Genomic DNA, 24,444 nt, shown 5'->3' on the forward strand with positions numbered 1-24,444 from the left:
GAGAAACAGGTTCGATTGGGATATGCGGAGGGCGAAAATTGTAAATTTCTCAGGGATATTACGAATATAAGTCTAAGATAATATAAGACACCGGAGATGACACTTTGAAATGTACGAAATTACAAGTTTTCCTTGAAGATAAAGTGTAGTTTATTGGCATGCAGAAGTTATTCGACCAACTAAATAATATGCAATGTTATAAAACAAATCATGAGCATACATACAGTATGTATACAAATACCTTATTAAAAGACAGTGTGCAGGAGTTCATAATGAAAATGCTCAGTGTGTTGCTTCTCATCTATCAGGCTTACTTCTGGAGGGACAGCAGCCAGCTGAGGTGGCAGAGAGTCAACAGAGGGATGAAGTCTAGATCTTTTTTAGTGAATGATCCGGAGCCGTCGGGGGTCCTAACTGGACTCATCCCCTATAGCAACTACAAGCTGTATATAGTGGTGGCCAACAATCGATATGAAGGGCCGCCCAGTAATAACATACACTTCTCAACGCCGGAAGGAGGTAAGAAAAGTCACTCATTAACCATAAAAAAAAACAGATCAAAAGCACATTGAAATCATGAATGAATGTTTACTTCCAAAGTTTATGTGTGTTGTCTCCTGCTGTGTTCTTGTCTGTAGTACCATCCACTCCCACATCCTTTAGGATCCAACAGCGACATCTTGACAGTATTTATGTCGACTGGGACCTGCCAGCCGAACCCAACGGTATCATAACTGGATATTTACTCAAGTATCAGACAGGTACGTCATCCAAGCCTCAGGAACATTCAAAACATTTAGCATATTGCCTAGAAGAAACAGCAACCTTTAATAACATAAAACAAAGCTGTTCATTTCACTGAATCTGAGAAATAACACTTCGGTCCCGGTAGCACATAATAATAGCACAATTGAATATGCACTCAAAGACCAAAATACCACTGAAGTATGTTATAGAAAGGTTAATGAACACTTGTGTGGGCCCTTTCCGAGCAGATAAGCTACATAATGGTGTTGTGTGCACTCTACCTGCATCAAGAGACTTCTAAGCACACTTGAATTCCCACTCTCTTCACAGTGAATGCTTCCAGGGGAGAGGAGGAGCGGGTTGAAGAGTTCACTCCAAATATAACAAGTTTCTCACTCAGGCGATACGACCGCTACACCCGATACAGATTCTCCGTGGCCGCACAAACTCGGCTCGGGATAGGGGACTGGCATACGGAGGAGTCACTGCATTACACCACAGAAAGTAAGATCAACACATTTGATGGCCTGCCACATACATGTAAACACATTTAATGATGGCCTATGTACTTACATGTGTTTGCTCATGTGTGTGTCTCAGTATATGCACAGGATCAGGTGGACATCACCACTCAGGGCTGGTTCATCGGGATAATGTGTGCTGTGGCTCTCATCGTGCTCATCCTACTCATCGTCTGCTTCATCAAAAGGAGCCGAGGGGGGAAATACCCAGGTGCAGCGGTGATTCTTCACATTACTTTATAATGTCCATGAGCAACACACTGTTTCTGGTTTGACAGTGTACTTTGCTTTCATTTCAGTACGGGAAAAGAAAGACATTTCATTAGAACCAGTGGATGACAAAGATCAGGAGGGATCGTTTGACTACAGGTAAGCATTACAGCGGACAGTTGCTGGAATAAACACAAATAAAAACACAATGCAAACTTTACTGATGGAACAAGAGAACAAATATTTTAGCACATTGTATCGTCTTATTTACCAGACTTTTATTTTCCAAATTGTGTTATATCTTGTACTATTTATAAATATAATAGTATGCTAATACTCAACACTGAATATATAATGTATCATTATGTTTCCTATAACAATGTACAGAATAATTATTAAAAAATGACTTATATTTGTGCATGTATCCATTTGCTCTGTAGCTGTGCATGAGCTGTGTGTTTGGGGATTTCAATCTTGCAACCCTTATGTCTGGTGCACAGGTACAAATCAAATCTGATGACAGTATTTATGGCCTTATTTGTGATAACTCATAATCATATTATTTTCTGTTTTTTTACCTTTCTATTTACTCTCCCTTTTCTATCTAAACCTTTATTCCCCCCAAACCTCAACCCTGCTCTTTTCCCATGAACCACTCAAGGTCTCTTGAAAGGTAGGAAATACTAAATATTGACACGTTGACTGCGTGGGTTGTTATTTATTCATTTGTAAATGCAGTGTGTACTCTACAGCCTTACAAGTAGTTTATTTATAACAGAATATTTGAACTGTTTCAATCATGTTATGAGTGGATGATCAATGATATGTAAGTAATTATTAACAAATAATGATCTAATACAATCTCTCTTCATATTTTAGGATAGCACGTATCTCCACTCTTCCTTACCCCCGACGGTACGTACCTTACATTCAAATGTTTAATGTTTTTATATGTTAGGGTTTATCCTTTAACCTTTCTGTCATCCTTTGCTGACATAATGCACTAAGATTAGGGTCGGTGCGATATGGAAAAATGATAATGGTATTGTTGACCTAACACCTCAATATTGGTATTGTGAGAATTGTATATGGGTTGACTTTTGTTGCTTTTTCCAAATGTTTCCAAAATGAGATTTTCTAAATAATAGTCGTTATAAATGTAGATAATATTAATTACAAAATTCAAATGAAAGAGCAGCTGGACAGTCTGATAGGTTCAAAATGTAACATATATGCAATTTAAAACCAGGGGGAAACACTTATGCCATATTAAGATATCAACATTTTTAAAATATGTGCAACTCCGCTTGTTTGGCGGTGGTGTACAAATGCGAGGAGGTAATTCTAGTTTGCATTGTTTTGTAGAGAGGAGGAAAGAGGGCTTCAAAGAGGCCAGCCGTCTATAGAAGCGATAATGAAGCGATCAGACAGTGATGACAGTCTGGTGGAGTACGGCGACGGAGGCGAGATACAGTTCGACGAGGACGGCTCTTTCATCGGCCAGTACACAGGAACCAGGAGGGATGTCAGGGAGTTGGACTTTGGAGCAAGTCTGGAGCTCCACTCTCCGATGAATACCATCTACTCCCTGGCGTAAAACTCAAAGTCAAACTACCTTTCTCTTTTTCAGAAGACTTTGCCGTGTTTGTACCAGCCACCTTTAATTTAAACTTTGGGGTGCTTGTTGTTTGCCTGCAGGAGGGAACAGCTGGAGCCTGAGGTGCTGTAACCCTCAGACAGAGCAACTTTCATGCATTTAAAAAACGAAAATGGTGGAATATTTGGGACAAAACTAGAGATGAGATCCTTATTCATCTGATGGAACGCAAGCTATATGTTTTGTGATTCATTTCTTGTAAATACAACAGCTGTGTGTTGTGTGCGTACGCATGAGTTCATGTTCAGTTATCCTCACAATGGAGAAACACTGGCTGCATATCAGACGAGACAGAAGTGGATCAATTTATCATGTTGATAAAAGACGTTGCAGAGACCAACTTAACTATCTGTATTGCATATTTTTTCTTTGAGCTAATTTCAATAATGACATTTGTGTGTTTGAAATAGGGGCAGCAAACCATATTTTAACAATCACAGGAGCCACAATATACTCTGGATTTGGATTGCATACTTATCAGGAATCAGCAAACAGCCATAAACCAGCGCTAAAATCAGCAGTTGCTCTTGTTCCTCTTTGTACCTGCTTTGAACTCTAAATCATAATTTTTGATGTCACGATTTAGTTTATTTGACCCCTAACATCATCTATGTATTACTACAGTTATGTCCTATATGTAAATAAAGTGGAACATATTTATTTCTACCATGTTTGATATGACTCCTGATGCTAAATCCAGCTACTCTATAATAAACCTGATAATTGGGAGGGATGAAACCCTCTTTAATGGTCTCACATGCAGAGCACACAGTGAAATGTGGCCTCTGCTTTTAACCCATCCTAGTACCAGGAGTCTAGTACTAGGAGCAGTGGGCAGCTATTGTACAGCGACCGGCGAGCAATGGGAGCAATGGGGGAATGGGGGTGTTCGGTGCCTTGCTCAAGGGCACCACGGCAGGGGAGGAGGTGAACTGGGACCTCTCTAAGTAGAAGTCCACACTCCACATTTAGGTTTGGTCGGGGGTTTGAACCGGCAACCCTACAGCTCCCAGTCCAAGCCCCTACTGACTGAGCCACTGCCGTACAATAATAAGGAGGTTATTCAATCTTCTTTAAATATAATAACTGGTTTTGAACTGTTTGCAGGTGTCTATGTCATTTGGTGAAATATCAGAATCCCTAATGTGATTAAAAGGTCCCCTATTATACTGTTTTTGATCAATATATAGGTCTCAGATATATACAAAACATGTCTCTGAAGTGTTTGGCTCCAAACACCAAACAGATCATTGCAGCATCCCATAATCCCCTCTGTTTCAGCCCTGTTTCAAAAGTGCTGATTCACTGTCTGTTACTTTAGATGAAAATAAGGAGCCCCTCCCCACGCCCCTCTGAGAGATATTTGGTTAAAAATAACATAATGGTGCTCTAGGAGGAGATTCAGGTGATAAGGTGGGGGGTTTACCTTGGTTGGTGATTGGCTAATGGTTACACAAGCCAAAAAATCGTTATGACATCATAAAGTGGCCAAAATCTGATCTGACAGGTTTTTATNGATAAGGTGGGGGGTTTACCTTGGTTGGTGATTGGCTAATGGTTACACAAGCCAAAAAATCGTTATGACATCATAAAGTGGCCAAAATCTGATCAGCTCATTTTCAGACAGGTTTTTATAGAAATGGATCAGGACAAAAAGAGAGGGGGTCTTTGTTCATGAAACTTCAGAATCTCTTTAAACAGAGGGGACACATGTTTATGTATACAATTCATGAAAAAGTGGATTTTGCATAATAGGTGACCTTTAAAAGTTAAAATGAATAGTTACAGGAAATATACCAGACTTATGTCACTGCCAATGTATCTTAGCATCAAGACTATAGACAGAGAGTCTGCTAGCCTGGCTTGTCCAAAGGTAACACTTCCCAGCATGTATTTTATGACAATTATTACTGTTTTACAAGGGGATACAGGGTCCGGACTATTTATTGGCCAACTCCTTTTGTTTCGCTCTGTTTGCAGTGCTTGGGCTAAGCTAAGCTCAGTAGCTGCGGCTGTAGTTGCATACTTAACATACAGATGTGAGTTGATGTTTCTCATCTATATCTCGTTCTTAGAGGGAAATAAGCTTATTATTCCAAATGTCTCTCAGACTGTTGCTGCATGAATTTTTCTTACAGCCAAACCTAGAAAAAAATCAATCTTTCAATCTTTTTTAACTCCGGTCATTTTGCTGCCAAAGGAGATAACCTGCAGTTACGTCATCAGAGTTCATATAGTTTAATTGTAAAGGACATCTTATCAAACAACCATTGAGGTTGATTAGGCCTCTGATATGATACTGTAGCCCATGATATTGAGTTTTTATTATGGAAAACTCTCTGATTAGAGGAGGAAACGACCGAATCGTAAAGTACAGATTAACATGCAAGGCTTTTCCTTTGCGTTTATAGTTAATGCAAAGTAAAGGAGGTTTAGACAGCAAACGGTTCTATTCTGAGAGACTGCACCAACCTCACCACCTTCAAAAAACTTACAAAAACTCACCTCTTCAATCTGGCTTTTAATGTGTGATTGTTTTTGTATTATTTGACTTTAACTTTAACTATGTATTTCTTTGTTGTTCCTTTCTTTTCTTTTCACTATATCTGTAAAGCATCTTTGAGCACCTGTAAAAGCGCTAACAAAAATAAATCTATTATTATTATTATTATTCATGACTACGAATACCAATATGCACGGAAACAGTGTCTAACATGCTCATTGTGCAATGATCAGCCTAGGTATATATCAAATTGTCCTGTAACTGATACTGAAAGGTCTTTTAATGCTCTTACTCCCACTGTTACCAAAAAGTGCTATGTATTTTTTCAATCTTCTAATTGAAATGTAAAACTGTTGCTGGCAACCACTTGTCAAATGTGAGCATGTGCTGCTTTCCTCGCTGTGGATTTGACAAAACAAATATTTAAAGACATAACTTTGAGCTATGGAAGAAAAAAAAGATTGGCCATGTTAAAAAAAAGTTGGACATTTCATGGATGAACTGATTGATTAATTCAGAAAATCATCAGGTCAACAGTCTAAGACAAGAAAGAGCAATTTACATCCATACTTAACCTTTGAAACCATTGTAATCCTGAAGTCATATAAAATACAGCACATCAGTTTATACTTTTATCAAGTTCATCTTATCTGCATGATCAGATGTTCTGATCTGAGACACTTTACTGAGGCAAGTTTAACTTTAATGGTCTGATCTCGAGTTATCAGACCATAAAAATGGATATGACATTCAAGTCAAATCACGCACAGCGGCTCTTTGCAGTCTAATTTAAATTTTAGAGTGATAATTATTGTCTCTCAGGAGTATTCATGTCACCTCCCTGTCAGGACACGTAGCCTTTGTCCCTTTCTTATCACGTCTATAAAAAGGACTTCCAGGAGGATCCGAGGAACATCCAGCCGATCGACTGTGAACCGGTAAGTCAGGAGCACAAAGAGATTTTAATAAATTACATTTTACAGTTTAACGTGTTCAATTGTCAATGTTTACATTTGATTTAACTAGTGCTTGTTTAAATGTTTTGTGTATTGAACTCCACCTGGGGAATGATTGCAAAATGTCTTTTTACCCGAGTTTTACAATAAAGATAATTCTTCTGAATACATGTTTTGTTATGTGCGGAAAATACAGACTTTATATGGTTAACTATAGTTGGCAACTATAATGCAAAATTCATAAAACACAATTATTTTTTAATTGTTTCAGCTCTGTGGAATAGGCTCAGCGGACACAACATGGCTCGTCTAACAATCTTAGCCGGTAAGTTTTATTATTTCAATTTTGTGTTCATTTAAAGACCGTGATTGTGTACAGAATATGTTTGAAAAATAAAACCTTTATTTTCTCCTTTTAGGGCTGTCCCTTTTGATGTGTCTCCAGTTGGGTATGTATTCATTATTAAACTCATATAACTTTATAATACATGTACATTCAGAGGTGGGAGAAGTACTTATCTTATACTTGAGTTAAAGAAGTACCAGACTGTAGGAATACTCTGTTACAAGTAAAAGTCCTGCATTCAAAACGTTACTCAAGTAAAAGTACAGAAATATTGGCATCTAAATATACTTAGAGTACCAAAAGTAAAAGTACTCATTATGCAGATTGGCCTGTTTCAGATTAATACATATTAAATGCTTTGATTATAATTATTGATGCATTAAAGTGTTATCAAAACTGGTGAAGGTGCAGCTGGATTTAATTCTTTGTATGCTGCAGGGTAGCTTGTGAATGTCCTTTCAGGTTTAAATAAAGTTAATTTAAGGATTGATTATATTTCACACTATTAACCCAAATCTGTAACTAAAGGTATAAAGTACATGTAGTGGAGTAAAAGTTGCATAAAATGGAAATACTCAAGTAAAGTACAAGTATTTCCAAAATGCATTTAAGTTCAATACTTGAGTGAATGTACTCAGTTACTTCCCACCTCTGTGTACATTGCTTCTAAATAACTTGTTCTAAATATAATCTCCTCTCTCTAATAGTGTCTTCAACCAAACTGGTGTGCTACTTCACCAACTGGTCCCAGTATAGACCAGGTGTCGGCAAATATTTGCCCGCCAATGTGGACCCCAACCTCTGCACACACTTGATCTACGCATTTTCAATCATCAACCCTTCCAACGAGCTGGCACCCTATGAGTGGAATGATGATGTTCTCTACAAATCCTTCAATGAGCTGAAGAACACGTGAGTTATTACTGCAGGACCAGTAATACCTGCAGTCTTATCAGCTGTTATTTAACAACAGCTAATCACATCGGCAGGCGGGTGGAAGTTAAATGGTTTAGTGTGACTGGTAGTGGTCTCCATATGAGGAAATTGTCAAAGACTAATAAATGGTTAGATGTATTGCAGTAGTGAAACTTTAACTGAATGGACAGAAAGTAACAAGAAACACCTACAAACAAAAGAAGATAACAAAATAAAAATTGGCAATAATAAATATAAATACTAAAAGCAAAGAAAGGGTTTTATGGAGAAACTTGTAGCAAGTGAAGTATGAGATCATGAGTAAAAGGCATATTCCTGTACATGCACTTTTACATGTAATGCACATTGGGTTGTGTGAAATTATCATGGGCATTGTTTCATGTAATGAAGTATTTGTACATAAAGAGTGCTTCTTTGACCTTATCAGCAAACAGAACGATCTTACGTCCTCTTTCACTAATACATGTTATCTTCATCTCTCACAGAAACCCTAGTCTGAAGACTCTGCTGGCTGTCGGCGGGTGGAACTTCGGATCAACACAGTGAGTTGTCGTAGCAACTTAAAATCAGCTGCTGTCTAGAGAAAATGATGAGTTAGGCAAATATGCAAAGAAACAAAATATCGATATGAAGTATTTTAAGATCTTCGTTTAAAGCTTGCAAGCATGACGACTCGTTCAGAGTGCGTCCTGTTCTGTGTGTGACAGCCACTCTTATAGGGACACATCAAAGATCCTTTACATGACAACACAATAACATGTGATCCAGGATGGTCGCCCTGTGGCAGTAGACAAAACTCACACCCTACAAAGAACAGTTGGGTGTCGCAGCTACTCCCCTCGAGCAAATGTCTTCCTTTGTCTTTCTGTATTAAGCTTTAATACCACAATTGCCAAAACAGAGTCCACGAGGAATCACAAAGCTTTGAAACTGCTTTATCTCATATAATAAGAAGAACATCATGAACAGTGTTGCTATAAATTCTTTTACATTTGCAGATTTACCATCATGGTTTCATCCAAGCCCAACCGCCAGAAATTCATCCAGTCTTCTATCAGATTTTTGAGACTGCATGGCTTCGATGGGCTGGATCTGGACTGGGAGTATCCCGGAGCACGAGGCAGCCCTCCAGAGGACAAGAAGAGGTTCACAGTCCTCTGCCAGGTCAGTATGGAAGACCTCCCATAGCAGCACTACTGAAATAATCCCACACAGAGGTGGAAGAAGTACTCAGATCCTTGAGAATTTGTACTTGAGTTGAAGTACAAATTCTATGGTCTGAAAATATCCATTACAAGTAAAAGTCCTGAATGCAACATGTTACTTAAAGTAGGACTACAGAATTGTTTTCAGCTCGATCAGCTTTCACAGTATTTCATTTGTATACAATATTAAATTATTCTGTTTTTATCACTAACAAATGCATTTTGGGAGATTTTAAGGTTGTAGTTTGGCAATATGGTGCCAATTTTAGATTTAGATTTTTTAAAACACTGCACCTTAGTAGTACAGCTGTATTATATCACATTGTGCATATCAGGTACATGTCAAAAGTAACTAGTAACTATGAGTGTTTAAGTGGAGTTAACGTACAATATTTGCCTATTAAATGTAATGGGATAGAAGTATAAAGTAGCAGAAAATGGAAATACTTAAAGTAGAATTATGTCAAAAATAGTAATTAAGTATGGTATTTGAGTAAATGTACTTAGTTGCGTCCTGCGCTGATCCCGTAGAATGAAACATCAAAATAGCACCCTGATTCAAGATACTACAGCAATGTAATATTATATTGTACATTATCCTCAACTATTTAAATCTTGCTTTTAGGAATTACTCGCCGCCTATGAAAAGGAATCCACTGAAACCAGAAAACCACGGTTGCTGCTCACAGCTGCAGTGGCTGCTGGGAAGGCAAACATCGACAATGGATATCAGATTGCTAAAGTTTCAAAGTGAGTTCCAGTGATGGCGAGTCATTTAGCTTCAAAGTTGAAACCAAATAAATGGTTTATTTGTTGTACTATGTGACATCATGCTTGTGTTACAGGTTTTTGGACTTTATAAATGTCATGGCTTATGACTTCCACGGAGCATGGGACCCGTTCACTGGTCACAACAGCCCTCTGTACCGTGGCTCTGCCGATCAGGGCGAAAACATCTACTACAATGTGGTGAGTAAACTCTTTGACAACATGGATGTGTCATCCTCACTAATCAGAAGCTGAATACTTATATGTCCTTGTCTTTTTACTATTAAAATGTTTTTGTCTCACAGGACTTTTCCATGAAATACTGGAGGGACCAAGGAGCTCCTCTTGAAAAGCTCTTAATCGGTTTTACTACATATGGACGCACATTTCGCACAACACCAGCAGGTAACGGTGTTGGAGCGCCAGCCAGCGGAGCAGCCGCTGCCGGGCCCTACACCCGGGAAGCTGGGTTTTGGTCCAACTATGAGGTCAGTCAAAGTTCAATGAAGAGCAACACTGAAACACAATTTCATGATTAAATGAACTCAGTGCAGATTTAGTTAGTACAAGACCTCGTGAATATATGTCTAAAAGCATGTGGAGGATGTTTAATTATCACTTCCTTCCATTTCTACAGATCTGCACTTTCCTCAATGGAGCCACTGTCAAGTGGATTGATGATCAAATGGTGCCCTATGCCATCAAAGGAAATGAGTGGGTTGGGTACGAAAACAGAAGGAGCTATGAACTCAAGGTAATAAAAACATATCTTCCTCCACGTCTCGTTGAGATAATGAACAAGATAAAAGTAGCATATACCACTCTACCACTACTCTCCAGCTATGCACAGCTGATGACAATGAGCACAGCACAGACAGATGTTAATGCCTTATATTGAGCTGGAGTTGGCACTGTAACTGGAAACTGTTTCTTTTGGCAAACATCCCCTCAAGACTGGATACTTTTTGTTGGATTATTACAGGTTTCTTGCATTTTTGCTTTAGAGAAAAACACTACAAAGCAGATCAAGCTATAATTAACAGTAATCACAATTATCTCACCTCTGCAAGTCAATCTCTGCTCAGATACTAATATACAAGCAGGGTTACATTAAAAAAGCTTTAATGGGGAAACAAGAGAAAATCTTGTACATTCAGTTAATCATCAAAATATCTCGGATAATTTTTTTTTTCATTTTTCTTTTGACAATGCCAAACAAATATATTGTAGTTCAAACATGTGGCTTCATCAATTAAACCCTATTCTGGCATAAGGTCTTGATAAACCTTTCAGGGCCTACAATTGTGCAGGCAAATAATGATTGCTCACGTATCATTTTACCTTTTAACTGCTTTATTACTAAAATATTCTTCTCTTTGGAGGCAAGGTTATCTCAAATAATAGCCTCTGTGTTTTCTATTTATGTTTGAGGCTTCATGTGATCAGACACGTATTCACTCTATGAATAAAAATACAAATCATATATTTTAAAATAACAACATTTGCATTTTAGACTGAAGAACTCTCTATAATTCATATTCCATAGGCAAAGTATGTAAAAGATAACAAGTTTGGAGGAGCCTTCATCTGGTCTCTGGACCTGGATGATTTTGCTGGACAGTTCTGTGGCGAGGGAAACTATCCTCTCATCAGCTATCTGCGATCTCTTATGGATTCAGGTAAACAAATATCTCAACATTTTACCATCTCCTTAGGAAGTACAACCTTCCATAATGTCTTGAATTTAAATGTATTGTTTTTCTTCTTACTAGATTTCCCACCTCCAGTTCCTCAAACCACAATTGCACCAGAGATCGTTACAACCCGTCCCGTCGTAGGAAACCAAACAATTTCTGCCACTGCCACTGCTCCTACAACTCACTCTTCCAAACCCACCACCACTCCCACCACCACAACTGCCACTTCTGGAAGTTTTTGTGCCGGGAAGCGCGACGGCCTCTACAGAAATGACAAGAAGCCCGGCACCTTCTATCAGTGCTTCCAGGGAAGAACATTCCTTCAGAATTGCCCAGCTAATCTCATTTTCAGTGAAAAATGTAACTGCTGCGACTGGCCTTAAATAAATATATGATGCATTAAACAGAAAGGCTTCTTTTATTTGGTTAAATTTGTGTATACAAACCACAGACTGCACAACACTTTACTTGTTATGCTCACCGTGAAGGAGCAGGGTAAGCCCCATGGGAAAAAGGTTATACATCAAATGGGGGGTTTACCCTTTCATGTAGTGTTATAGGCTGAAATACCAAAGTTCATGCCAGAGCGAGTTTCTCTGAACACACTCCCCCCCCCTTGCCTGAATCACTGAGTGAACTCCTTTGTTTTTCTTCCATCACATTATTAAGTAACACTCGTGCTTCTATTGGCAAGTGCTCCAACACATTGAATGTGATGGGCTAAGGGCCGGATATCTCTAAGCGGTTACAAAGCTAACCAATCAGAGCAAAAGAGGAGCTGCAGCACAGGAAAGTATGAGAAAAATAAAGCACTTTTACACATTAAAGCATGTAAATATGTCACAGTAATAGCACACAATACAAATATGAACCTGACAATAAGCATAATGTGTCTTCTTTAAAGTATTTAAAGAGATAAAGATGGGTGAAAAATCAACAAGTGACAAAAAGTTAACTAGTTAAATTCACTTTAAAACATTTTTAGTTTTCTTCTCATCAAAAGAAATTGCCTTACTCTCCAATTCCAATATGATGCTGCCCTAAGTTAATGGCAGGGGAAAGAAGACATGCCTCTTCTTTAGGTGTGGCTTTCCATTTATCCATGTGTATGTACCATAGACTGTATATATAAAGGTATGTACTTAGGCTGGTAGGATTCAGAATCATGGACTGTATTTACTATATATCGCTTTATTCAGTCTTTACGGCTCTTCAAAGCCCTTCAAAGTCAGCATTCACCCATTCACACACATTCTTAAAGAGGGTGCTGGGGCTTGTAGTGTCTGAGTGTCTTATTTTGTGATGTCAAATAAAATATCCCAACCTTTAATATGCCTGGTGAAAGCTTTGGCTGGTAGTAACAGCTGCCACAAATAGCATATTAGGTATTTATTTGAAATAAATGATCTCCAAATAATATGGAAACCAATTTGTTGACATGATTATCTTACCATTTCAGTCTACAGTACATTGAGACACAGAATTGGCTTTTAAACGCCTCTCTGTTTGTACAAAGGAGGATTATTTTTCCAGCAGGAAACTGAATGTTAAGCCCCATTCCCACCGCGGGCAAGGGAAAAATCACAACATCTGCAAGAAACAGCGTCTGAGCCTCTGAGGGCTTCTTAACATTTAAAAACCTATTAATGTGTCATACCCACTTAACGGGAAGAAACTCAGCTATCAGACAATATTAACCATTTTTAGCAAGACGAAACATAAGGGTAATAACAAAGGCTCTGAATTAGCCCCGAGCGAAAAAGTGCTAACACACTTAGCACAGAACTCACGTTACCTTACCCTTATTACTTATCGTATCTGCACAAACAAGATATCGATTAGCAAACTGAGATTGCACAGATTCGACAGGTATTAGTATCATTATTGACCGATCCGAACTCGCGACATTAGAAGCTAACAAAGACATCACACCACGTAGCATTAGGTAGCCAACACGGCAATATGTCTTGCCTTTGTTGTTTTCTGATCAAAAGTTGTCTTCAATGACATTAAAACGATAAAAACACTGGTGAAGGTTAATCCATAGGTTAATCCAATGTGTCTGTGTCACTTTGAAATGATTACTGATAATCCATCAGCAATAAATCTAGTTTTCAGTTTTTAGATTTCAGAGCGTAAAATAGGTTTCGCTTTGGGCAAACTGCGTGCGCATAGCTCTCATTTCTCAATGGTAACTTGTATGTGTACAGTATGTGGAAATTCCCCTTCGATTCTATTGGCTCTAACGGTTCAAAAGAGATGTCAATCATCAAAGTCGACCAATGGGTTCCAGAGACACGGCAAATACACCCATTTCTACCCAAATGACCCCAGAGGTGTAAACCTCTCTAAAAAGGTCAAATGTCACTTGTTTTGCATCAATCTTGATACAGGGTACTTATATGTTATAGTTTGGATTCCTAAAGCTTTTAGTCTACTATCCCATCATTCAAGGGTGGTTTTCACTATAAGTAATGGTTTATTTTTGGACGGACACTATAATTTACATTTTTTTACTATGTTCAATCTGAATTTACTTTAAAACAAAAGAAATATTATTAATTTACCCGTTTTAGAAGTGAAGTTATTGTAATTTGTTCTGGGAATGTCATTTTCGAGCCTAAGGCCTGAAAAACAGGCTTGGGGCTTGTGAAGGACCAGGGTACGCAAAAATCAGGAATGCAGGTTGAGGTGCAAAAATAAGGATTTTATTTACCTAATATATGTAAAGTTTTAAGATTGGTAATAAAATAAATTATAAACAAAAAGTTGTAGATATAAACAGACACAATCTAGCATTTAACGCATAAACAAAACCTCACAAAAATAGGTGACATCCTGTGTGCTCTTCTGCCCAAGAGCAACTCACATACCCCCCCTCATCTCCACACTGCAGGAATGTATAGCACTACCGGCCAGTCCATTGTTGCGTGCAGGGGGAAGAGGCTCTAAAAACGCTTAAATGGAGTGGCCTCTTTAAACACCTCTCAGGGTTTGAGAGGAATGGCGTAGTCCAATTAGCTGACACATCTATAAAGGCAGGTGTTTTCCAGGTGAGCTGTAAGACACTGACAATAGGATTACAGACAACACAATTAACAATAGATATTTTAAACAAGATTGCGTGCACTCAATCTTGCAAAAATAAAGCTGTTTCAAATCAATGTGTCTGTGTATGTCTGATGTAAACAAAAGCATAACCTTTAAGATGTGTGTTCGTTTGTGAGGCTTGTAGCCCTCAGGTTAAGAAGTTAAGAAGTTGTGTCACTATTGACTAACATCTCTGTTCTGCGTTCCACAATGGTTAAGACAAAGCAAAGACAAAGCGTGGGATGCTTTGAACAATGAAAGAAATTGTTTCCATTGTAAGTGAGATGCTTATCTGCAGCTGAAGGATATTAATAGACCACAAAAGATCACCCACAGGTTGCTGGTTTGGCATGTGACAAATGACCTTAAACAGCTTCTCTTATTTGATATGTATGACGCAACAGCGTAGAGTCTAAAGTTGGGACATACTCTTTGTAAATTCCTTCCTGGTTGATGATTATCACTGTTTGTGTAGTTTTTCAGGAGGAAATAAAAGCTGCTCAGTATTCTGAAAGAGCTCATCCAAGCACAACCATGAATCGGCTGATTCTGATTGCAGGTAAGGCCCTACGAAAAGCATGACATATTTTTTACTGTTTTACCTAATATTCACTGACTATTTTTGCTTTGAAGGTCTGTGTCTTTCTCTGGGCAGTTTGGGTGAGTTCACATTTGATATTAATACTGAACATATTTGGTAGCAACTTAACAAAGTGTACTTGTTGAATGTGAAGTATTAATGAATCTCCAATATTAACGAAACAATATAGTCTCCTCCTCCAGACTGGTGTGTTATTTCACCAACTGGTCCCAATATCGTCCCGACCAAGGGAAGTTTATGCCTCAAAATGTTGATCCGAACCTGTGCACCCACCTGATTTACGCCTTTTCTGGTATAAACACTGCGAATGAGTTGGTCACCATCGAATGGAATGATGATCAACTCTATAAATCCTTTAATGGACTCAAACAGAGGTCAGTTAAACAATGTATCATTTCCTTTTTTATCTCAGTGAAATGTTGCCGGCAACTAAATGTATATATTCTCACAGTAATCCAGACCTGAAGACACTCTTGGCAGTCGGAGGCTGGAACTTTGGAACACAAAAGTGAGATATTTAGCAAAACACAATAGCTAAAGATCACTGTATTGCACTTCCTCAAAATTGTTTTATTTCCCTGAAACTTATACCCAGATTCACAACAATGGTGTCAACACAAGCTAACAGAAATGCATTCATCCAGTCTTCTATCAAACTACTGAGAACATACAGTTTTGATGGACTTGATTTGGACTGGGAATACCCCGGTGCAAGAGAAAGTCCCCCGGAGGACAAGCAGAGATTCACGCTGTTATGCAAGGTCAGATCAAAAATCACTGCTTTGGTGCACAAGTTGTGTTTATTATGAACCAAAATGGACTTCTCCATGATTTATGGTGTACAGGAACTTTTCGAGGCGTATCAGGCTGAGGGGACATCAACTGGCCGGAAGAGTTTAATGATCTCTGCTGCTGTGTCTGCTGGGAAAGGAACCACTGATGCTGGTTATGAAATCGCGGAGATTGCAAAGTACACCAACATGTGACTCAACACATTTTCCCTATCAAGCTTTCATCATGTTTTGGTTGACTTAATCTCACATGATTTTCACTAGGTACCTGGATTTTATTAATGTGATGACGTATGACTTCCATGGCACCTGGGAGAGTGTGACTGGACACAACAGCCCCTTGTACAAGGGATCCCATGAGACCGGGGACAATGTCTACTTAAATACTGTGAGTACAGAGAATCATATTTTATCTGCATCGCAAATGTAAAGACGTTATTCAATGTTAATGCATAATGTCTCTTAAAGTTTATTTATTCAATTCACATTTTCAATTTGCATTCAATTTAAAGCCACGCCCATGCCAGTGTACAATAAATGAAATACATAAGTATTGTAAAACAGATTTTAAACTTGGCTGAGGTGGACATGATGGCATTCATAAATCCAACAAAGCACAAAAGAAGAAAACATTGAAAAATAATAATTTACTTGTAGCATGTTTAGATAAACATCAGATCTGTGTTGAGTGATGAGGAGACTAATGTTCCTCATATCATTACAAGATATTTCCATTTCATTTAGCTTTGTTTAAGGTTTAACAATAGTCAAGTCATTGTCTTCTTCTACAATGGTTCATCTCAATGGGCCCAGCTTCTTCTAGTAAAAGTAGAAGATGGAAACGCCATTCATTTGCATTATCTGGCAGATTTCTGAACATTTCTGTTAAAACATTTGGTTGGAAACTTAGACTTCTGTCCATTTGTTTTTATACACATTTTAGGACTTTGCCATGCAATATTGGCGGGACAACGGCACACCTGTCGAAAAGCTAAATATGGGCTTTGCAACATATGGCAGGACATTTCATCTGTCTACTCAATCCAGTCAGGTTGGAGCGGCAGCGAGCGGTCCCGCTTCTGCTGGGGCTTTTACAAGAGAGGCCGGCATGTGGTCCTATTATGAGGTGAAACTGGAAACAATTACATAAATGTAACCCTCAGTCTTTGTTGTATTAGTAAGTCTATGTTACTGATTACATTTAACCCTCTTTTCAGATCTGCACTTTTCTTAAAGGGGCCAGTGTTCAGATGATTGAGGACCAGAAAGTTCCATATGCCGTCAAACAGAGTGAGTGGGTTGGATATGACAACAAAGAAAGTTTTGCGACTAAGGTATTCCTTCTTTTCTACAAAAATATTTATACCAAATTTGTCTTTCCAGTAAACAAAAGTTCAATGTCTAGGTGCATACATTATTAAAGTGTTTCTGTGGCTATTTATTCAGGTCAGTTACTTAAAGGAAAACGGATTCGGAGGAGCTTTTGTCTGGGCTCTGGACTTAGATGACTTTAACGGGCAGTTTTGTGGACAGGGAAACTATCCCCTCATCAGCTCCCTCCGCTCTCTTATGGCCACAGGTAAGTAGAAACAATATATTGCAAGTGAAGATATGTTGACAGTTTATAACTTCTTATATTGTACTATTGTTTCTACAGATCCTTCTCCCGCTCCTACAGGAGAAACCACCCCAAATCCAGTGACTCCGTCTACAAACCCAAATAAGCCTCAGCCCACCACTCGTCCCACCCTCCGCCCCAGCCCTCATCCCAAACCAGATAATTTCTGTGCTACAAAGCCTGGTGGGGTTTATGCCAAACCTGATGCCCCAGGATCCTTCTACAACTGTGGCCACGGCGTCACCTGGATCATGAACTGCCCGGCTACTCTGGTCTTTAGGGACAGCTGCAAATGCTGTGGCTGGCCCTAACAGCTGGCACATTCATTTATTTTACAGAAGGTGAGATAGCTTTAGTGAACATGAAAGTTCATTTAAAAATAGATTTCAGGTTCTTGTGAGACTATTCACTTTCTATTAAATTGAAGATCTACCGTCATTAATTCCCATTAATTACTTTTTTCTGTCTTAAAACAGGTGATTCAACCTTTCTCTAATAGATTAAACACAGAATTGTTATCCTCAAACATGACTTCTGGGTTTCTTTTCATTATACTGCAACATAAAATATAAATGTCTATAATAAATATGCGATTTCTTGGTACAGAGTGGGGTCCAGGTAGAGACGGTAGGCAGGGCAGCAGAATCTACGATCTGATAGCTTTTTGGAGAGTCGGAGCTACAGCCCAGCTGATTGGGATGATAGCAGCTTTGTTCCTGACACCTGCACACCAGATCTCCCCCATGTATTCAAGCAGAGACACACAAACGGATACAGAGGGGGGGGGAGGGAGGAGGCTAGGCAGAGGGCCTGACAGGGCATCTGAAATGAATTTAAAGAAGATTTCTCCTTGCTTTTCCACCAGCTGGTGGCTCCCTAGGTCACCGCCCAGCTCAGTTTTGCATACATACTGACGTGGAACTAGTGGCCCTGTTTAAAATACCAAAGATTTTTTCCAACTTACACAGCAAACTGCTGCATAATTATGTAGATGTCACAGTGGCAATCAGTGACTAGGCTGTTGTTGTGGGAAGTTAACCTTTATAGTTGCACCCTCATTAAATGATGCCTGACATTAAAATCTGTCTTAACATACTTTTGCTCACAAGACAGGTTCAACAGAGTGTGTTTGTCATTTGTCTTGTCGCTTGCTTAGATGTCTTTGGTGCCCATAAGCTGTAATTAAGTAATGATTTAATTAAATTGCAGGGGTGTGGCAACATACACTGGTGGCATTTTAGTTAAAAAACAGTATGCCATACATTACATTACTTGGTTTGTCCTTAATCACACCCAGTGAGCAGAATGTCTTTACACGCATGTTTGTCCTCGTATCTTCCCAGCTGCACTTTAGGTCAGTTTTTCCTGTAATCCACACACACGCACAATGTAAACACTTGTTTAAGTGAAGGGAAAAAACATAAAAAATACAATAGTCATTACACACGATGGGCCTAATGTGGAAACATGTTTTTTCTCTTAGTGTTCATATCCACATTGTTTTATTATTCCGGGAGTACCAATTGATTGCTGTGATACTAATATTTTTTCTCATATTTGCTGGTAAGAGAAAGTTTAACAAGCACTCTTAGTATGAATACACATTTTCCTTTTATAGTTCACAAGTTGTATTTAGGGAAACAAAACTTTTCAATCTCATTATGGATTATAAACAACATTGGAAGATATTGCTTGTTTTAGATTTTGAATGGCTTTAAATACTGCTTTTCGATGCTTTAGCCGTTCAAGTCTTTGATAACACCACCACTGATAGTCTGGTAAACCACACTATTCAACAGCACCTCAATTTCACCACTTCTGACGTAATTCTTCTTATAGTCTTTTTTGGTGGCGTCTTTTAAAAATTCTTGTGCATGTGCAAGAGTATTTCGACACGGCATAACACCTGCGCTTCTGTTTAGGAGGCGTAACCTAACGTCTGCAATTTAGTATCAAATTGAATTCATTATTCAGCCCATTTGGGTAAACAGCAGATTTGGATGTTCTTCTCAAATGTTTCTCTTGACAGAAAATCAAGAGTTAATAAAAGACACATTTAATAAAATCTTTCATTAGGCCAAGTATTGATCACGGCTCGCCTTTCCCTTGACTGCAGTCCAGATTTGTCGTTCTCTAGCGCCAGGTATTATGTTGCAACACTCAGTGCAGCAGGTGCAGTGTTTAGAAAGTTAAATCCAACTCTAACTTTTGAATGCTTTCACACATGTTGATTTTGAAGCAACATTTACTTAATGTTTTCACTTCTTGTAAACTTTTCTCTAAATGCAATTTCTTGTATTCCTGGTGGTGGCACAATCTGCCATTTTAAACTAAATGAAATGTGAATTGTTGAAACTATAGTTGGCATGTCACTATATTTAATCTAATCTAGTCAAAGTGTCTTAAGCATGCATTCTTTTGAATAGCCGGAGCATCAATTGTTTGCATATAATATTCTTATTGTACACGTGTATGAGAAAAAGATCCTATTTCCATTTGCTTTAACTCGTCAGTGAACATTTTCCTGATGAGTTTATGGTCTCAATTGCTTTTTTGCAGTTTTTCTCAAAACAGCATAATGTTTATATTGTAATTTTGTTTTTGTAACCTATGTGCTTTAGAGCATGGCTACCTTGTCAATAACAGGCAGCTTCCACTTGGTGTTATCTAAACTATGCCGCAGAGCCAAAACTGTAATTAGTCCTGCTCCAACGCCTGTGGCTATTGCCAATTTGAATAATTACACTTTACTACTTTAAAAATACCTGCCACAAAAAAGCTTTGTTTCCTAGCGAAGCAGATGTTATCATAATCATTTGGGTAACTGCTGTTATTTGGCTTTTTGGAATTGTATTTGCTATTGTTGGTGAGCTCTTTATTTAAATGATTGGATTAAACAATTTGATCCCCCACAACCAGATAGAGTAACAGATATAGTAAAACATCACTACAAAAGGGCGCAAAGTAAGATAACAGCAGATCAATAAGAACTTTTCTTTTTTATCCTCAATATATTCAACATGCTAAAATGAACCTTTATGATAATCTGGTGATCCTAGTAACTTCACTAACTATAGTTTTATATCCCCATTCTTCTGAATTATCTTTGCAATACATTCAGTGTATCAGAGTAGATAGAGAAATATCTCATTACCCTAGACAATTATAATCTATTCTCAACTTGTTGATATGTTATTGTAAAAACAATAATGATTTTCTTCCATCTATCAACCTCTTCCTCCAGGCTTGTGTGTTGCTGTAAAGGCCCAGATACACCGGCCAGTCACCTGAGAAGTCGCCGACACCGACTGTTGCGTCGCCGGACTCTCCTGCGTTTTGCCGACTTCGCGCACTGGAACACACCGCAAATCCGAGCCGAGCACGTATGAGCTGCGTATGCGTGAGTGGCAATAACTCTCCTTACCAGCAGGCGGCGGTAGTGTGTATTCATCATTCAAAAGAGGCAACAACCGGAACAACCGGGAGACAGAGAAGAAGAACAGACTCCGTGATATAAACAAACAACAAATAGCGTTTTTCTTTCCATTTTCACTCTCGTCCATTGAAAACATGAACGAACAGGAGCTCTATAAACCGATGAGGTGAAATAGCCGTCCGTGTGTGTTCCATCTTCCATTTTAAATCATTTGTTTACCTCCCTCACTTCCGTTAACGCTTCTCATGCACTGATTCGCTAGCTGAACAGCNCATAGGGTTGGCAGGACCCCGGCATAGGGTAGGCGACTTGAGTTGCGGACTAGAGGAGGCACCATGGCTGCTGGGGCCGGAACCAGGGCCTGAACCATGTCCTTCTGGGGCTGGGACGCATGGCTGCTGATTGAACGCTATGAAGGCATTTCCTCTCTAAATGATGATGTTCCTATCAAATACCTGTATTGCCTCCTTTCACTGCACTGACTTGTCTGACTATTAAAAAGTTTATGTATACCATTATTTCATGTGTAATCCAGTTTGGGCTCAATTTCAGTTTCCTGTACCTTAAATGTTACGTTACTTGGATATTTATGCAAAGTATGAACCCAAAAGTGTAAACAATCTCAAGATCAGAAAGAACATCTACATCTAACAGAGTGTCGTGTGTGTGTGTGTGTGTTGTGTGTGTGTGTGTGTGTGTGTGTGTGTGTGTGGTGTGGTTGTGTGTGTGTGTGTGTGTTGGTGTGTGTGTGTGGTGTGTGTGTGTGTTTGGTGTGTGTGTGTGGTGTGTGTGTGTGTGTGTGTGGTGTGTGTGTGTGTGTGTGTTGTGTGTGTGTGTGTCTGCCTGGTACGATGAGCCTCGCTATTCCTGGTCTGAAGGGGAGGAGCATGCGGTGAAACAAGACTCTTGCCCAGACTCATCGCCCTCTGTGGCAGAATAATGCTGGCCATTCCAAGTGTGTTTGTTTCTCCTTGTTTTGAATATGTGGCTGATAATATAATATATTATATATATATAACAGGACTGTCTCAGAAATTAGAAGTATTGTGAAAAAAGTTCTTTATTTTCCTGTAATCCATTAACAAAAACAAAAATGCTCATACATTCTGGAATCATTACAAATCAACTGAAATATTGCAAGCCTTTTATTATTTAATATTCTGATTATGGCATATCAGCTTAAGAAAACTCAAAAATCCTATCTCAAAAAATTACGAATAGTTCCCTCAGACCAAGTACAAAAAAAAAAGATTATAAACAGCAAAACACAATCAACATTTGAAGAATGTCCATTAATGCATGTACTTGGTTGGCGAATCCTTTTGCACGATTACTGCATCAATGGCGGCGTGCATGGAGGCAATCAGCCTGTGGCATTGCTGAGGTTTTATGGGATGCCCAGGATGCTTCCAATACGCGGCCTTTAGCCTCTAGCCATTGTTGGGTCTCGGTGTCTTTCAGCTTCTTCTTCACAATACCCACATATTCCTCTATGGGGTTCAGGTCAGCGGGAATTTGCAGGCCAATCGAGGACAGCGTAATGCCATGGTCAGTACCACCAGGTTACCTGGTGGTTTTGGCACTGGTGGGCACAGGGTTGACCACAGATCATGCTGGAAAATGAATCCTCAATCTCCATACAGAGGCTTTTCAGCAGAACGAAAGCATGTAGTGCCTCTAAATCTGCTTGGTACACAGCTGCATTTGTACTCTGGCCTTGATGAAACACAGTGGAACCAACAACCAGCAGCCTGACATGGCTCCCCAAACCATCGCTGGACTGTGGGAAAATTCACACTGGATTCCAAGCAACTTGGATTTTTGCTCCTCTCCAGCCTTTCTCCAGACTCTGGCGCCTTGACTTTCCAAATGAAATACACAACTTGCTTTCCGGTCTGCGAAAGAGGACTTTGGACCAACTGTGGCCAACTGTCCACAGTCCTTCTTTCCCTTAGCCCAAGTCAGACGGCTCTTTCCGTTGTCTTGAGTTCAGCAGAAGTGCGCTTGACCATGGGAATACGGCTATTGTAAGCCCATCTCCCGGACACGTCTGTGAACAGTAGACTTTGAATAGCCTGGACTGCCAAAGCTTCAGCTCCCACTGTTTGAAAGCTCCCCCAATTCTGGAAGCGACTCTTCTTCACAATGCTGTTAAGGCTGCGGTCATCTCTCTTGGTTGTGCAGCGTTTCCTGCCACATTTCCCCCTTCCAACAGACTTTTTGTGGATGTGCTTTGAAACTGCACTCTGTGAACAGCTTGCTCTTTGAGAAATTTCTTTTTGTGTCTTACCCTCCTGATGGAGGGTGTCAATGACGGTCCTCTGGACAGCAGTCAGATCAGCAGTCTTCCCCATACTTGTGATTTAGTTTACTGAACCAAGCTGAGTGTTTTTCAAGGCTCAGGAAACCCTTGCAGGTGTTTCGAGTTAATTAGACGATTCAAGTGATTCGTTGAACACCCTACTAGTACACTTTTTCATGATATTCTAATATTTAGAGATAGGATATTTGAGTTTTCTTAAGCTGTATGCCATAATCAGCAATATTAAAATAATAAAAGGCTTGCAATATTTCAGTTGATTTGTAATGAATCCAGAATGTATGACATTTTTGTTTTTTTAATTGCATTACAGAAAATAAAGAACTTTATCACAATATTCTAATTTTCTGAGACAGTCCTGTATATATATATATATATATATATACATAACCACCTAAAAACATGTATTGGTGCCAAAGTGCGATATGTTTCTGGTCAATTTCGGTGTTGCTGTTTTTGCTTGTCCCTAAATGTTTTCCTCTTTGCGTTGCATGACCGATGGTACATTTAGCCCCCACATTAGAAAACCAGTCCGTAGTGGCCAAAACTGAAGTTCTGTAAGGGTGTGGTACATTCTGGTTCTTTTTATGATAAAAAAGCACTTATTGTAAATGTAAAAGTTTAACCTTATATTAATTTAGTCCCTGTCTTTTATCTGTCTTTTATTTTCTTAGAGGTCATACATTATTATCTGACAGGGCTGTAATGTCTCTGAGAGCCGACCCACTTGCTGAATCACACGGTGGTCAAACAGCAGCAGTTGATGAACTCGTTCAGTCCAACCTGGCTCTTTCGTAACATTATATAAGGTTATGCCATCTGCACAGACTTACTCATTGTTACATATTTGCCCAGCCGAGGGTTAGGGTGGTGTGGGGGTAATAGAGTCCAGGATACTGTGTCACATTTATTGATCCCTCCTTTTCCAAGCACAATCTCCCCCATACACACACTCTGGTTTCTTCACACATAGCATTCTATTCGCAGGGAACTCAACAAGTGGCCCTGCAAAATTATGCTAATATTTGATTATTGGCAATAT

At 39.1% G+C, this 24,444-nt stretch overlaps 2 protein-coding genes across 8 annotated transcripts in view; both read left to right on the forward strand.

The window, feature by feature from the left end:
- The window catches only part of nfascb (neurofascin homolog (chicken) b), a 21,827-nt gene extending 17,956 nt beyond the window's left edge, over positions 1 to 3,871 (forward strand). For 3 of the 4 annotated variants that reach the window (XM_010782506.1, XM_010782505.1, XM_010782504.1), the window contains 8 exons: positions 309 to 519; positions 639 to 761; positions 1,078 to 1,251; positions 1,348 to 1,479; positions 1,568 to 1,637; positions 2,140 to 2,151; positions 2,358 to 2,393; positions 2,844 to 3,871. In XM_010782506.1, the coding sequence (XP_010780808.1) occupies positions 309 to 519; positions 639 to 761; positions 1,078 to 1,251; positions 1,348 to 1,479; positions 1,568 to 1,637; positions 2,140 to 2,151; positions 2,358 to 2,393; positions 2,844 to 3,075 (990 nt within the window). In that variant the 3' untranslated portion in view covers positions 3,076 to 3,871. The remainder of the gene's footprint in view (positions 1 to 308; positions 520 to 638; positions 762 to 1,077; positions 1,252 to 1,347; positions 1,480 to 1,567; positions 1,638 to 2,139; positions 2,152 to 2,357; positions 2,394 to 2,843) is intronic. The other variant, XM_010782508.1, reaches the window with a different exon arrangement.
- A 3,019-nt stretch (positions 3,872 to 6,890) lies between these two features.
- Positions 6,891 to 18,729, forward strand: LOC104955232 (acidic mammalian chitinase-like). Of its 4 annotated transcripts, XM_010782510.1 has the most exons (15): positions 6,891 to 6,919; positions 7,014 to 7,043; positions 7,648 to 7,852; positions 8,362 to 8,418; positions 8,875 to 9,040; positions 9,707 to 9,831; positions 9,927 to 10,050; positions 10,155 to 10,337; positions 10,487 to 10,515; positions 14,184 to 14,191; positions 15,037 to 15,041; positions 17,288 to 17,362; positions 17,475 to 17,607; positions 17,686 to 17,987; positions 18,253 to 18,729. In XM_010782510.1, the coding sequence occupies exons 1-14, from the start codon at positions 6,895 to 6,897 to the stop codon at positions 17,955 to 17,957; spliced, it is 1,437 nt and encodes a 478-aa protein (XP_010780812.1). In that variant the 5' UTR covers positions 6,891 to 6,894; the 3' UTR covers positions 17,958 to 17,987; positions 18,253 to 18,729. The 4 variants fall into 4 exon arrangements, with proteins under 4 accessions (XP_010780812.1, XP_010780811.1, XP_010780814.1 ...); XM_010782512.1 differs by lacking the exons at positions 6,891 to 6,919; positions 7,014 to 7,043; positions 7,648 to 7,852; ... (7 more) ...; positions 15,037 to 15,041; positions 18,253 to 18,729 and adding exons at positions 15,117 to 15,195; positions 15,270 to 15,296; positions 15,407 to 15,611; ... (4 more) ...; positions 16,972 to 17,154; positions 18,123 to 18,151 and having other exon boundaries at positions 17,246 to 17,362; XM_010782509.1 differs by lacking the exons at positions 14,184 to 14,191; positions 15,037 to 15,041; positions 17,288 to 17,362; ... (1 more) ...; positions 17,686 to 17,987; positions 18,253 to 18,729 and adding exons at positions 11,396 to 11,528; positions 11,622 to 11,929 and having other exon boundaries at positions 10,487 to 10,603.
- Positions 18,730 to 24,444: the final 5,715 nt, after the last annotated feature.

The sequence above is a fragment of the Notothenia coriiceps genome, unplaced genomic scaffold (genome assembly GCF_000735185.1).
Source record: "Notothenia coriiceps isolate Sejong01 unplaced genomic scaffold, NC01 NC01_scaffold00024667, whole genome shotgun sequence".
Classification (NCBI taxonomy): domain Eukaryota; kingdom Metazoa; phylum Chordata; class Actinopteri; order Perciformes; family Nototheniidae; genus Notothenia; species Notothenia coriiceps.

Excerpts from the sequence above, each read along its gene's own strand:
- LOC104955232 (XM_010782509.1), top strand. The coding sequence starts at position 6,895 with ATGGCTCGTCTAACAATCTTAGCCG. Across the intron at positions 9,832-9,926 it reads CAGATTGCTAAAGTTTCAAA|GTTTTTGGACTTTATAAATG; the intron begins GTGAGTTCCAGT and ends CTTGTGTTACAG. Across the intron at positions 10,051-10,154 it reads AAAACATCTACTACAATGTG|GACTTTTCCATGAAATACTG; the intron begins GTGAGTAAACTC and ends TTTGTCTCACAG.